The 15,719-nt window shown below is 39.3% G+C and overlaps 1 protein-coding gene across 5 annotated transcripts in view; it reads right to left on the bottom strand.

Moving 5' to 3' along the window:
- PAPOLA (poly(A) polymerase alpha) overlaps nt 1-13,780 on the bottom strand; it is a 54,009-nt gene extending 40,229 nt beyond the window's left edge. For all 5 annotated transcript variants that reach the window (XR_009695476.1, XM_061159386.1, XM_061159388.1 and 2 more), the window contains exon 1: nt 13,553-13,780. Coding sequence is in view for 4 of the 5 variants with exons in the window: in XM_061159386.1 (XP_061015369.1) it covers nt 13,553-13,560 (8 nt within the window). In the remaining variant the exon portion in view is untranslated. The remainder of the gene's footprint in view (nt 1-13,552) is intronic.
- Between the last annotated feature and the right edge of the window lie 1,939 nt (nt 13,781-15,719).

Here is a 15,719-nt window from a genome sequence, read left to right as displayed (position 1 = left end):
CTTACCATACTCCAAAAACATGTTTTAAAACAAACAGTAATGCAAAAACTAAATGACCAAGAAGAAAACTTTAGTTCTCCTCCCACTCCAAGGATTTTAACTTTGCTACTATCTAAACATCTAAATAAATTATAAATAAGAATCCAATCAAATATATTGCTAGAGAAAATGCTATCAAAGATACAGTGAACTTCTAAGAAATTTTACTTCTTGAAAAGAGGCCAAATCTGTTAAATTGTTATTTCTAAAGAGATGAGATAAATACAAAAAGTTTTACCAACACAAGAGATTCCCCAAGTGGAACTTAACATTTGACTAGCAATGAATAAAACTCATAGATAACGAGGCAAATAAGAGAAACATAACTTGGAGGGGGAGAGATATATTCACACTAAGCTTGTTACAGTATTTTTGCTAAGATTTACACTTTAACAATGATTAGTCAAATGTTTTTCCGTTTTAAGAGAAATTCTAGATTTTTACAACCAACAGGATTTTAACATAACTAGTGAAAAGGTCTAGTATGTTCTAAATGGTTTAGGAAATTAATCTGACTCAATTTTTTTGTGTGAAACCAATTCTTGTTTTAGTTCCCCTCCCTTTATAAGTCAATGGACAGAGATTCTAAAGCAGCACAATTATTAACTAAAAACTGCCTGGTCAAATAATGTACAAAACCAGGTAAGGAGAAAAAGCTAACATTTGAATCAGTTATTTGCCTCAAATTCTGTTCTTTAAGAAATAACTTATTTTATACACACACACATCTTTACTTCTTTCCAAGTTCTAAATATATATATATATATGTATATATATTTAAATTAAAGCACAATAGCCTACTAGAGCAATAAGGTGCAGGAATCCTATGCAGCTAAGTCCCATTATGTGTTCACTACTGTCCTGGATTCTGGTTTATACTAGGCGGGACTGTCTTATACTGTCTCCTGATATCAACACAACACCTAAGAATGCCAGGAAGCCCACAGTGTTTACTAATGAGTCAATAGACTGTACAGCATTTAGTTTATGCTTCCTGAACAAGTTATGCGTTGTCTCAATTTTAATTCAGACCTTACAGTAACATTTGCTGAATAAATAAGTATGAATCAGATTTATCTCTTATAGCAATTAATTTACGTCAGATCACTTCCTCCTAGTAACTTTAATATAAACTCCACTGCTATACAAGACTATGATGTCAATTCACAGAGCTGGGGCTCCACATGAGCACCAAGCACTGTCAAAAGACTAAATATCTCACATGATTAAAATATAGGAGTTAATGTAACTGTAAATACATTCGTAATATCTTGGTTAATACATATTTTTGTCAATCAACAAATAGCTATCCTCATATTCCATAAAACTGACATAAAAAAGGTAGCCCTCAAAACTGCCCAATCATTTCTTCCCACCATGCTCTAATAGATTCCAGATAAATTACGTATTAAGTGTAAAAAAATACACTTACCACATATCTTAGCATAATTAAATTCTCGTGCATTGTTCATTGCTTGATATGAGTTTTTCCAAGTAAACTAGAGCCCTTCATGACCACCCCAGGATTATAAATACTTTTTATAAAGGATTTTAATGTAAGTAGAGCCAGTAAAGAAAATAAAGTTCATTCTAGTCAGATTTGGTTCAAGCAAGCAATGAGAGCTTTCAAGTCAAGTATAAACTGAATTCATGTTTTCCTAACTTAAACCTCTACTGATTTTTCTTTCTTTCTTTCTTTCTTTTTTTTTGAGCAAGTAATAGTTCATCTGCATTCTCTTCCTTTCTGAAGAGGCTAAATTCATTACCAGTTGAGTTTGAATATCACCAAAATATGGGTGCTCATTCTCTGTGGCATTACGCTTTCTTGCAGACTCATTTTTTTCTTTCTCAAATATTCAGGTTCTTCACTGTCACACAAAAAACAATGCTAGGAAAGTCCACTGTCTATTTCAACTATATTGCCAAAAATACTGGATATAGGCTCAGACTTCTAAATTCACACCAAGTTTGCTTACTTTAATTGGGGGAAAAAAAATGTTGATATCTACATTAGTTTCCATATTAACAGTCTCATGGGGAAACAAATCATACCCCAGATGTAAATGTTTATTAAAAATGTAGTCACAGCATAGAAGATAAAACCAGATTTACTCAACTCACGTAATTCAAAAAAGAACATATATATCACTTATCTCTATATGTATACATATTTAATACAAGTTATATATAGAATATATACTAATTCAAGATCACTTATGAAAGAAATAAAAATAAATCACAACCAAATGAAAGGAAAGAAATAAATGCATGTTCTGAAAGATACATGACACCTATGCCTCCAATAAAAATGGCTTAAGCTTAGCCCAAGTAGTTAGACTCGGAATTCTAGGATGCCAGATTCTCTGAACATCTGACATGTAGAAACATTAGCTATGATTGAATGGAAGAAGTCAAATTTTTACATTTAATTTTAATATTAGAAATTAAGGAAAGGGACAAACATTTAAGCATCTTTTTTGCTGCTGTCCTATTTCTAACAAAAATAATATACACATTCTAATGTTGGGTAATTTGAAAAGTTCTCCTTTATAGAATTTCTCCTGGAACCATACACCAGACAGCTAGCTATCAATCCCAAGAATGTAAAGCTCTTCCTCAAATTCTTGAACACAGAAGCCACCTCTCCACAGTCCATCACTTTTTAGAGACATTTTTACCAATATGCAGTTTTCTTCAGACAACTATTAAAAAAATATAACTTCTACAATTATATAAAACAATAAGGAAAAAAACTAGATACAGAGCCATAGTATTTGTGATCCATTAAAATTTCTTTCTGGTTTTCCATTTAAATATAAAGAATGCTTGTGCTTTTCCTGAATAACTGGTTCACTTTCATCTCATGAACATATTCGCGTCTACTTTTAGGCTACTGCCTGAATTCTTAGAGCCAAACTGATGGCCATCCAGCAAGTTCTCTACAAAAATCCAAAAATCACTGTACTTCTGTAAGAACTGTTTTAGTGCCCTAATTTCTAGGGCACTAGAAAGTATTATACCTCTGCCCTGACCCATCCTCTTCATCCACCTTTAATGTAAACAACTTGTCAGTTTTCAAAATATGACTAAAGCCCTTTTGAATCTTAATCCTTTCTAGATCAGAGCAAGAGGTAAATTGTGCCCTACCCTTCAAAATTACAAAGGGCAGTGGCTCAGTGGTAAAGAATCTGCCTGCTAATGAAGAAGGTGAGTTCGATCCTGGTTGGGGAAGATCCCCTGGAGGAAATGGCAACCCACTCCCTTCTTCTTGCTTAGAAAGTCCCAAGGGAGAGGAGCCTGGTGGGCTAGTCCATGGGGTCATGAGGAGTTGGACAGGACTGAGTGAGCACACATGCACAAAATTACAAAGGGCAGCCAAACACTCCTCCCCCAACTCTACTTTTATGGGGGTCAGGAGGGAGGAAGAGAGCACAATACTAAATATTTTCAGAGTTCTCTCATAACATAGGGCATTTTCTTTATAATATTTAAAATAATTTACATCAAGGCAAAGCTTGCACACAACACATGCCCATCTTTATTTTTTTCTTGTTTTTTAAACTTCAACAACATTTTATATAACAACTCCATTCCAATACTTGTTCTGACTCTTGGCATCCTGGTCCCACTCCTTCTATTCCCTGGCTACGCCAGTCTGCCATCCACACTGCTACCAAGCATTACCCTCCTAAAACAGGGTAAAAACCACATGACTTCTGGTGTAAAGGCCTTCAAAACTCGGTCCACAAAATCTGTTCCCAACCCAAAAGCCACCTGCTAAGAGAAAGCAGGCCTGATTCACTTCTACTAGTCATGCTGCTCTGAGCTCACCTCTGCCGTTAGTTGTGCCACTCTTATTAAGTTGCACCTTTATGGGTGCAACTTCCCTGCTTTGAATGGCAAAGTAAAAATTTAAATACTGTAACACACTTATGTCACAGAAGACCAGTTTCCAAACACAAAGATCTGTCCCTTCCCCATGCTAGGCTGTCAAGGATCTAAATCTAATCAGGGTACTTAGAAATGGCAACATTTTTGTGAAACTGGAATACGATGTAGGCTGCTTATTTTGGCTAGAGACTTGTTTCAAAACTTAGGCATCCAGTTTAAACAATACTTGCACTGTGAAACATTAAAAACCACTCTGCTGCAATAACTATAAAGCTAACTCAAATGCTGTAAGTTCCTATGATTTGTAAACCAGTTATGTAGCCATACTTTCAAACAGTCAAAGGATGATCAGTCATGGATATGGTATATTGATGACCACTTCAAGTAAAGGAGGAAAGTAAGGAACACTCCAATGAAAAACTACATTAGTATTTGTTTTCACTAACTGAATGAAATCCAAGGAGGATTTTCACTTTTACAAAAAAAGGCAAAAAGCAAAAACACTGTTCGTTTGTTCTGCAAGCTGTTTCAGAGGTAGCTTGCACCCTGAGTGGCAAGAATGGCACTACTACCAACCTTCTTTCCCAAGGAAATATGTATGTTCACTATCAAACTGCTGTTAACTTTTAACTGTGTCTGTGAGCCACTATGCTTTATCTCAATTTATTCTGTGCATCTGTTAGCAAGATGCATGTAAGGTAGCTGCTGCTTCATTTTATGCCATTTTGGCTTACAAAAGGTTTCATAGGACCCCTCTCTTTTGGATAGCGAGGGAAACCTGTATCCTTAAAATGTTCTTATGTCAACTTTTTTAAAAGTTTCACTGCAAATCAAGGAAGCACATTAAGACAATCATTTCTTTCTGTCAGACTGGAGAGGGCTGATGTATATCTGGTAAAATGAAAGACTTATTATAAACATCTAATGTTAGCAATGGTATAAGAAAATCAGCACTCTTATCCATCACAAAGGAGGTGAACTTGGCATATAATTTTTAAAAGCAATTGGGAGTCACCAAATTTTTTTTAAAAGCTATGTCTAGCAATTTCACCTCTAGCAATCTATCTTACACAAATTCACTAGGACACAAGGACTCAGACTGAAGGCCCTGAAACTGGAAGACATATCCTCTTTAATTTGCAATACATTTTTAATACATAAAATGTGTACAGTAAAGCACAAATTTCTACTGCTCATAGGGTAGGAATACAATGGATTAGAGAGAGACAGGCCAAATATGGGCCCAAAATCCTGCAAAGCAACAATGATCTTGAAATGGGCAGTGCCTATTCCAGCATTATCCTTTATAAAGGGACCATGCTTGGTATTTGTAAATAAATACCTCTCTTGACCCCCACAGATTCTGGAATGTGACATTTCTCAGAGGAATAATACAAAAGATACCCAAAGTCGTTTGCTGGAACAGTTTACAGTGCACTACGAACTGGAAACCACCTAAATATCCATTAATATGATACAGGACTGACGAATTATGGTACATTCTTACAACTTAAATCTATGCTATATAAAAGAATGAGGCAGGAGCATGGAAAGATGCTCACTGTGTCAGGTGTTGCAGAGTTTAAGCATGATAATAGTATTTATTGAAACCTCAGGATATTCCAGATAGTGTGGCAAGCACTTTACATTATTCCCAACTGTTCGAATGACTCTATTACCTGTCTCCATTTTACAGATGAAGAAACTAAAGAGAGGAAAGGCTGACCTAAATTCACTGGGTCAGGGTATGACCTCAGGCTATAACCGTTAAGCCTTCAGACATCTTTCACAATATACAGTCTTGTATCTTCAAAAATCATTTGTGTATTTCAGCCATCTTGTTGTTCAGTCACTCAGTTGTGTCTGACTCTGCAACCCCATGGACTGCAGCCTGCTAGGCAAGAATAGTGGAATGGGTTGCCATGCCCTTCTCCAGGGGATCTTCCCCACCCAGGGATCTAACCTGGGTCTCCCACATTGAAGGCAGATTCTTTACCATCTGAACCACCTATGTCTATTACATCTATACATGCATAAAAACATACCAAGCAGAATTGACTGGTGGAATAATTTCATCTTATAACATTTTGTTTTGATTTGTTAAAGCGTTTTTTAAGTTGATGAAATCATACAGAAGTTGAAAATCTAATTCTACTATTCACCATTAAGTTTGTGATGGTAAAGAGGCTAAAACCAACCTCCCCACCCCGAAATCATTCCCCAACAGCAAGAGACACCAAATAACTGCTCAATTTAAATAATTAGCATTTTGATTATTGGCTCTGTAGTTTATCCTAATCAAACAGTTATTTTAAAGAACTGAAATAAAAACTTTAAGATGGCCTCTTCAGTGTAATGCTCTATGATTAGAAAATTAAGCACAAATCATGATTTACAGCTTTAGAGCACTGGTAAAGCATCCAAGGTTATCTATCAAACTTCATTAATACAACTTTCCTAAAAGCACTTTTCCTCATTTATTTTTTCCAGAAAACTAATATTACTAGGCTGCAATTTACTGAATTAGGATCCCAAATATGTATGAGAGACAATACTAAAATCAGGAATACAAAGATAGTCTATCCTCAGTGACAATCTCAAATCTGGTCAGGGATTCAGATCTTTAAACAACAGATGGGTGCAAAGTAAAAGCTTATAATAAATAATACAGAAAGAAAGAATCAAGGCTATGCCAAAGGAAAAGGACAAGGAGGTGTGCACTCTGAACAACTAGAGAACAGGAAAAAAGCAGTCTCAGAAGATAACACACTAACGGAAAGGACAACAAATCACCAATGGTGTTTTCGGAAATGGTTAATATTTAACGACTTTCACCTCAATTTAAACAAAGCTCAAGCTACTGATGAATCCCTGCCTCCTCATATGGGACATTTGGAACTGGAGACCCATCTTATCAACAGGGCCAATTGCCTCAAAATGTAGATACTAGTCAACAAAAAACACTCATTTCTTGTTAGTTTCAGTCTGAAGTTAAAACTGAAAGCTTAACTTACCTTCCTTGAAAGAAATCAGATAAATCACAATAACACATTATATATCTTTATATATAACCTTTAGTTATAAATTATATAATTTGCTGTTTAAAGCCCTTAACCCTAAACATAATGTGTCCACTCAATCAAGATAAAAGGACATTGAACAAAATAAGAATATGGGATCTCTCTAAAATATCTGAAAGTGCACTAAACATTAATTCTTAACAGAAATAATACAATCTACTCTTTCACAAGAAGTTTAAAATATATTTAAATTTTACTAGTAGCTTAAGAGTCAAGCTTACAGTATTTGCTAAGACATTATTCTAAATGGCTATAACATATCACCTTCAGCCTGTGTAAGAGGTACTAAATACAGTTAGAACCTAACTACAATCTTAAAATATGTAGTCCAGGTGGCTCATCCAGCCAGTATTTAGTAAGCAGCAGAGCACCTATGGATGAAGCAATAGTTCACCCTCAAGGGGAACAAATTATGATGAATCCCAAGGTCAAACTTCGGAAATAAACGGTAGATTATACAGAGAAAAGCACTCATTACTCAAATGTAACAAAGGCCAGGTATTTTCCCTTCTTTCCTAAGGGCACTTCTAACTGTCCCTTTGCCGTGTAAAAGGGGCAAGAAGTAAAAACAACAGAAACGGCCAAATCCCAGCATTCCTGCATCAGCATTTGTCAAGCATAAATTGAAAATGAGGGAAATGTAACTAGAGAATCTAAAAAATTTTTAAAGTGTATCAAAAAAAAATATTCAACAACGTATTATATCATAGTAATATACACATTAACTCCAGGATATGCAATTTAGATGCTCCTAATAACCAAAGTGACAGGAACACTATTCTTTTTGTTTGTTTTTTTTCTTTTTTTTAGGAACACTATTCTTAAAGAAAAACTTAAAAACTACAAAGACTGTAAAATACAAGAAGCTGGTTTCTGAAATATAGAGGGAATAGAAATTTGAGAGACAATTCTGTAACAGAAGAGGAATAAAGATTTATCTATTTTAAACTTCTACATTTTCTTCTTCCCAAAATCCTTACGTTTTCAAATCAGAATGCTATAAAATTTTGCAGACCTGCAATCCAAAGATTAAACAAGTATTTTTCAAGAACCTGATCTTGAAAATTAAGAATACTTAAGACACACCAACAGATGCCAATTGAGTTGAGGAAACACCAAACAGGTACACAGGAGATGCTACAGTACTAGGATGAAAATGAAACATGGAACCCAGACTCAGATTTGGCTCCAATCTACAACTTAGCGGGCTTCCCTTGTGGCTCAGCTGGTTAAGAACCTCCCTGCAATGCGGGAGACCTAGGTTCGATCCCTGAACTGGGAAGATCGCCTGGAGAAGGGAACAGCTACCCGCTCCAATTATTCTGGCTTGGAGAATTCCACGGACGGCATAGTTGCAAAGAGTCAGACACAACTGAGCGACCGTCACATTCGTTCATTCAGGAACTATTATCTCCTGCAATGGGGCTGTTTCATGAGTCAGAAACTGAGACTATACAGTCATTTAAAAGCTGCTGAAGAATCAGGACGATGAACATACCAAATAAAAGACAAGCCTCCTCCACCAACCAAAAGTGAAAAATAGCTGGGACTCCAACTGGTCTCATTTTGCCTCAAGTGAGCTTTTATAAACTTGCCTACATGCAACTGAAGGTGAAATTTAATTGTAATGTTAACTTTAAGTAGTTCAGTTGCCAAGAAATGTAATATTCTGACGAATCAAAACATTTTAAAAGATATTTTCAAGCTAGAAGGCTTAAAAAGGGGAGGTGGTGGGGGGCGGTCAGAGAGTAGGAAGTGAACAGGCTTATAAATTTACCCAGATCCAATACTTTCCCTCCCAACTTCTCCATCAAAAAAGCATGAATTGAAAACATGTTTACAGTAAAATATCACAAGGGCTTTCCCATGGCTCAGCGGTAAGGAATCCACCTGCAATGCAGGAGACACAGGCTTGATTCCTGGGACAAGAAGATCTCTGGAGAAGGGAATTGCTACCCACTCCAGTATTCTTGCCTCGGAAATCCCATGGACAGAGGAGCCTGACAGGCTACAGTCCATGGGGTCATAAAGAGTTGACACGACTGAGTGACTGAACAACGACAATCACATTTCAAAACCATAACCAGCATCATTAAGCAGCAAGCAGCTCATTACAAAACCTCTAAATCTTAAAATCTGATAATCAAAATCTCTCAGATGTTATCCTTCTTAAAGGTTATCTAATACACTGCTTTTCATTGACAACAAAAAATGTCTTTTATCAGGTGTGTCCATTCCTCCAGATGTTCAAAACCCACCAGAGATGCCGCACTGACACCACCATTGCAAACAGCAGCCTGGGACAGTTGTCAGCTGTCACTATCCATCAGCAGCTCTCACTCTGGGGTTTTCAGGACTCTTACAACTCAGGAAGACTCAAGTAAGCTCAGGTTTATGTGGGTTATGTCTGTCACTGTTTACTGCATTAGAGATTACAACGGAAGTTTCTTTAAATGCTAATTCATTTAAGTAACAAGAAATCTATCATATGCCAACATAAATGATTTTTTAAAAAATAATTGTTTTCTAAAACAAAAGATTTAGTGAGTACAGCACTATTCTACATTTTTGCAAATCTCTTTAATTCTGGTTTAATCAAAAACAGCTGGATTCTCATATCTGCTTCTGCATGCAATCCTGATAAATTGTTTTGGTAGATGCACAGGAAGAAAACCTGGAAATAACACCATTGTAACTGGAAAGGAAGAGTATTTTAACAGTCTTTTCAAATAATTGTGGATATTCTTCTTTAATACTCCACCAAAATGCCCCAAGTGGTAATTTCTTAAAGCCTAGTTACAATATGAAAGCAGAAACCACAGCAAAAAACCCTTTGCATTCTTGTATTAAAATCCATTGGTCCATCCTGCACTTACACCTGCCTTCCAAATGTTGTCACATTTTAAAAAACACAGTATTTTTAAAGTGTTCATTAAAATAAAGTGTTCATTAACATCACCATCAATCAAATCAGAAATATTTTTAATTATTGGGAGGCTGACAAGTTCACAATGGCAGAAACAAGCATTACATAATTTTAAGTTTTGCTTGAAAGCTCAAATTTTATCACTGACTACAAACACTGTCAGTTGTTTTCCTCAAAGACAGACTCCATTTTTTAAGTAAATGCTAAGTCGTCAAGTATGAACATCATGGTTCATTACTTGTTCTTTCAGGTAAAAACAGAACTCCATGAGAAAAGCACTAGCTTAGCTCACAAATCAACCCGGTGAGCTCTTCACAAAACCACCATCCTTCTTTTTAGCAGTTTTATGTGTACTTTCCATTTTATCACAACATATTTAAAAGACAATCTCAAAGGTCAAGAGTCTTAGTAAAATTAACACTTTTACTGTTTCATCAAGGACTTTTTTTTTCAAACTGTGTGTGTGTGTGTGCATATGTGTAGTGAAATAACATAAAGACAACTAGAAGTATACGGCACCTCTGCCTTGATTCTTCCTAAAGCACAAGCATCATTACCCACCATTCCTTTTATCCCACTGGTGCAAATATCAACAGACTAAAAAAGACATAACATCTCAACACTGTGAATAGTTTGGATTTTATGTACTCTCTAAGGATAAAAGACCCCCAACGTCCAGACTTCTACAGGACACACTCTGAAAACCACTGCTACACAATATTACTATCCACCAAAAGGTCCCAGTTCTACCTCTTATCGCTACATGAAAGTACTCCAATCCCCCTTTTGTGACAACCCCAAGTATTTGGAAGAAAAGCTATTGTCTCCCACCAACTCTTGCTAAATATCTCTTCCAATAATGTCCTACAAATGTGGCATGAGTGTTAAATCATTGATAATGTTTATTCTCCTTGAAGTCTTTTCATTACCAGTGATAGCCAGAAGTGAGCTGGAAAAAAAAAGATCTGACCAGCACAGAATAAGGCAGAAATTGGAATATAGTTCCCATACAGGTATTATACTTTATACTAACGCAGTGGCTCTCAACAATATTTTGGCCCCCAGGGTACACCTGGCAATATTTGGACACATTTTTCGTTGTCATTACCAGAATACGGGGAGTGGGAATCCTAAAACCTAGTAGAGGTCAGGGATGTTGACCCTAAAATACACATGACAGAATTATCGGCCTAAAATATCAACAGTACCAAGATGAGAAATCCTGTATTAATTGATCTGAAGACTATCAAAAATCTTGGAAACTTCATCACCATTGCTCTTAAACCACGTCAGCTTTTCAAAATTATACGTGCAATTAGATATGCTTTGGGACAATATATGGGAGACTTGTTCACAATGTTTTCTAATGATTTTCTAATGACCTAACTTCAATAATCTGTTTTAATTCCACCCATTCTGACAACTCATATATGGTCTATACCTTAACCCCACCCCCCATACAATTTTAACAGCCATACTGAACATGTAACTGGAAGTCAAACACAATACAGTTTGAAAATCACAATTCAAAACATGAAATAAAATTAATGACACCAGAACATGAAAAACAAAGAAAGCAAATTAATGGGGGGGCAGGGAGCCTATTTAACTTGGCTGTCTTTAGCCTTTCCAGTTTATTTCAAAAGGTCTACAGTACACTTAGGGTTAAAAAATAAAAGAGGGACAGCTAATGAATATATGTCCACATTTCAAGAAACACACTAGAAAGGCAATATCTATGTGTGGGAATCTGCTGCCTTCCCTGTGTCTCCCATTTTAAACATTTGAACTAACTTTCGAAGAATCTGAAGCACTTAGGTCTTTAAAAGAAATGTATACTTCCCTTCCCCAATGTTGGGAAAAAGTAGGTATAAAAGAACTGTCAATTTCTAAAAGACATAAATTATTTCTTCATTAAACCACTTTAAGAATACATTTCGTATTACTGATCAATGTTTAATACTGACATGATGGATTATCAGAAAGAGAAGTCCTTTTTCAAAAACAGCAGTAAAATGTGAGCTAACAGAGTCGTTGACTTTAATAGCTGCTGAATTGAAAAATGCCACAAAAACCCTGCTAAGACTCGGTTCTCCTAGTAACCCTTTTTATCGTTCCATAAAAGGAAGAATCAATTAACAGGGACCTTGCAGATTACAAGACTTTAGGTCTACATATTTAATTAAAACTAACAAATATTCTCATTACGGAAATAATATGCTGATAGGCCTCTTAACAAAATGACTCGAGTGGGTGAGGAGGAGCATGAAATTCTTTTCTAAAATATCGTGTAAGTACGACAGGTGTGTTTAATGCCTGTTTCAAAGTTACAGACTCACCTGTAAAGACAGACACACACGTATACGTACATAAATAAAACTGTAAAACTATAATCACATGTATTTGCAGAAGTTGATCTGACTTAAACAAAAAAAGCAAAAAAACACCTGAGGCGCTACAGTAGGTGTCAGAAACCCCAAAATTTCTCTTCTGCGTTGAAACAAAACTTCAAGGGTCAATTACATGCTTGGGGGCTATAACGAAGAGAACTCCTCAGCCCTTCGTTTCTTACCCTTGAATCTTCAAAACTGGAAGAAATGCAGTCTCACTATTTAGGCCTCTGCACTGCTGTGTATATACGCAGGGAAAAAAGGCTGTAATCTTTCCAACAACAATGAGTTCTCAAATTACATCCCATTCTTTCAAAAAGAAAACTTAAAAAAAAAAAAAAAAAAAACACCAAAACTCTACAAGGGAAAGAAAGTAAAAGATGTAAGCCTAGTGGGATTAAATGCCGAAGACGAACTACAGTAAGAAAAAGTCTACCATCAGAAAAACAAAAAAAGTTAATACTGCAGATGGAGACAGACGGAAGCAGGAAGAACTCCCGCGACCCTATCAAAACAAAACCGGGAAAGCAATACGTAACGCAACGCCTTTCGATGGGGGCGCCCGGCAAAATGCCCCTTTTCTGGGGACTGAAAAGACTGAAGGGGACTGGGGCGCGGGTGGAGGGGATAGGGGTTTCAAACAGCGGGGCTCGACGCTCAAAACTGGGTTGTGGTTTTTTTCTGACTCGTGTTCATGCAAGCTAGGACGTGGAAGTGGGTTAACACTGGCGGACGACGTGGGCCAACTTGGAAACGGTGAGGAGACGTAGGCCGGGAACAGAAGCAGCGGAATAAACCCGCCAGGCGCCGGGGTGGGGGCGGGAGGCCAAGCCCGAACCCCGAGTGCAGACCCCGCGAGGAGCAGGGCCTTCCGCCCGGGCCGCTGGCCACCGGGTTGTTGTTTTCTGTTTGTTTTTCTCGCCTCCTTTCTATTATCGGACCAGGCGCGAAAAGTCGAGCTAAGAGGTTCCTCCGGCCCTTTCCGGAAGGGGAAGGCCCCCGGCCCGACAGCCGCCAAAGCCAAGATAGATGAGGTGGGGGGGAAGCGGGAACGGAACACAAGGGGGAAGTGAGGCGGCGAGCGGGAGAGAGGAAACAGGAAGAGCCCCAGTCCTGCCGGCCTCCCCCGCGGGGCGAGGGCCCGGCTCCTGCGACCCCTCCCCCTCGCCCGACGCCCCCCAAGGCCCCGTCGGCATGCGAGAGAAAACAGAATACAAATCACTTACAACGGCATCGTCTCCTGCGCCGGCACCGCCCAGTCACTTCCCCCCCGCAACCGCCGCCGCTGCCGCCCTGGGCATGATCCACTGAGGCGGGAGGGAGGGGGGCGGGGGCCTGCCTTAGCCCTGGGTCCTACCCCACTCCCGCACCCGCTCCCGCCGCTTTAAGCGCTTCTCCTCCTTCCCCTTCGTCCTAACATGGCGCCCGAGCGCTACCACAGCAACGTTCTAGAACCGGTGACGTCGTCACGCACGCCGGGCGCGCGCCTGCGCGAAGCAGCCGCTCGGCGCCGCGAAGCCTCACGGGAAGGGTAGTTCAATAGCCTGCTGGCGCCCCGTCGACTTCCCGCTGGCGCCCCGGCGACTTCCGGCTGGCGCCCCAGCAACTTCCGCCCCGATCCCGTCCACCTTCCGCGGCTGCAGTCTAGGTGCGGGACCGGGTGAGAAAAGTAAAGGGTTCTTTCTCTGAGCGGCGGAGGGGGCGGGTGTCTCCTTTTATCCAGCCGGTCTCGTCGCCGATGCGGCCCGGACTGCGCGTGGCAGGGCCCGGAGAGGGGCGTCGCTTCCGGTGCATTGTGAGGTCGCGCAGGTCTCGCCGCCCGAGGTCGCGCTGCTCCTCGGACTGGTCGGTGGAGGGGCTTGGAGGGGCCCGAGGCGCCCGCGCGGGCCCACCACCCGCCCCGAGCCAGTCCAGCGCGGGGCTCGGCACGGTGTCACTGAATTGTAACAAGTCACTCAGCCTCCCCTTACTTTTCTGGAGAGTGAGTGTCTGCCTGCTTCCCGGGGGACTGGCGCCTGTTGAATGCGATAATGCAAAAGGGGCGCTTTGCACAGCCAGCAACAGACAGCGGCCCAACTAGGACTTGCTAGACTGAGTTTGACTCAGCGTGCGGCCTTGGAGTTGTTCTGCCCACTAATGTGTACGCAGGCGCTCGAGAAATAACTGTTGAGTGAATAGAAATTTGAAGGCTAGGACTGATGACCGCGGCTTCGGGAACACGAGCTCTTCGGGAACACATTTTTCTCTTTTTTTTTTTTTTTTTTTTTGACAACTGGGGCCCTGGAACTCACTAATAAAGCTGTCACTCAGTAGAAACGTAGGTGGCCGTAACCCTTGGAATGTTAGCAAAGGCCTTTTCGCCTCCGGTTTCCCCAAGGCTGTGTTGTTTTCAACCCATTTTGTCCCTAAGCGTTCACTCCGAACCTCCAGCCAAAGTTTAAGAAAGAATGCCCCAGACTGACTAAACTGATTCTCCTTCCTTCGAATTTAGAACGCATTCCAGAGGGTCACACAGAGCTTAATGGAGGGCGGGGGAGCAGTCAAATAGAGGAAATTAAAGTTCTAAAGAGCAGTCAAATAGGGAAAATTAAGGTTCTAAATTCTTTAAACATGTTAATATGCCCTTGTAAATTCTCAGGAAGTCGAACTAAAGATTTCCCTTTTTTCCACCAAACGTTTAGTGGGACTGGAAAACCATAAAGAGTCTGAAACCCACATTGTCCAGTAGGGTAGCTGTTTGTCACAGGTGGCTTGCGAACATGTGAAATGAGGCTAGTCCATTTAAGATGTGATGTTAAGTACAAATCACATGTGATGTCAGAGATACTAGTATGAACAGAAGCATGTGAAATACCTCACTGACAGTTTTTTATATCTTGATTTAAATACAATGCATTAAAAATATGAAAATTCCAACTGTTTCTTTTTACTTTTTAAAATGTGACTACTAGGAACTTTCCTGGTGGTCCAGTGGCTGAGACTGCTCACAATGCAAGAGGGCCTGGGTTCCACCCCTGGTCAGGGAACTAGACCCCACATGCCTCAACTAAAGAGTTTGCATGAGGCAAGTGACAACTGAAGAGCCTGCTTGTGCAACTAAGCTCCAATGCAGCCAAATAAACATCTTTTTAAAAACTGTGACTGCTACAAAAATATATATGTGGCCCTCAATTGTACCAAATAGCAGTGGTCTGGAGACAGACTTATGTTTTATTCCAGTTCTACTTGTTATCCCTTAGCTCTTGTGGCTTTAGTTAGGGGCCCAAGTAATAGACTTGTCTGTAAATTTTTTGAAAAATCTAAGCTCCAGTGAAATTAATAACATGTTTATAAGTTGCTCATAAAAATGGGCACTCATGATGGGTCAAATATTGACCCACTTACCTTACATTC

Source organism: Dama dama, chromosome 13, assembly GCF_033118175.1.
Source record: "Dama dama isolate Ldn47 chromosome 13, ASM3311817v1, whole genome shotgun sequence".
In the NCBI taxonomy this organism is placed as follows: domain Eukaryota; kingdom Metazoa; phylum Chordata; class Mammalia; order Artiodactyla; family Cervidae; genus Dama; species Dama dama.
Note: the sequence above shows the minus strand (reverse complement) of the source record. Positions and strands in the feature narration are given on the sequence as shown.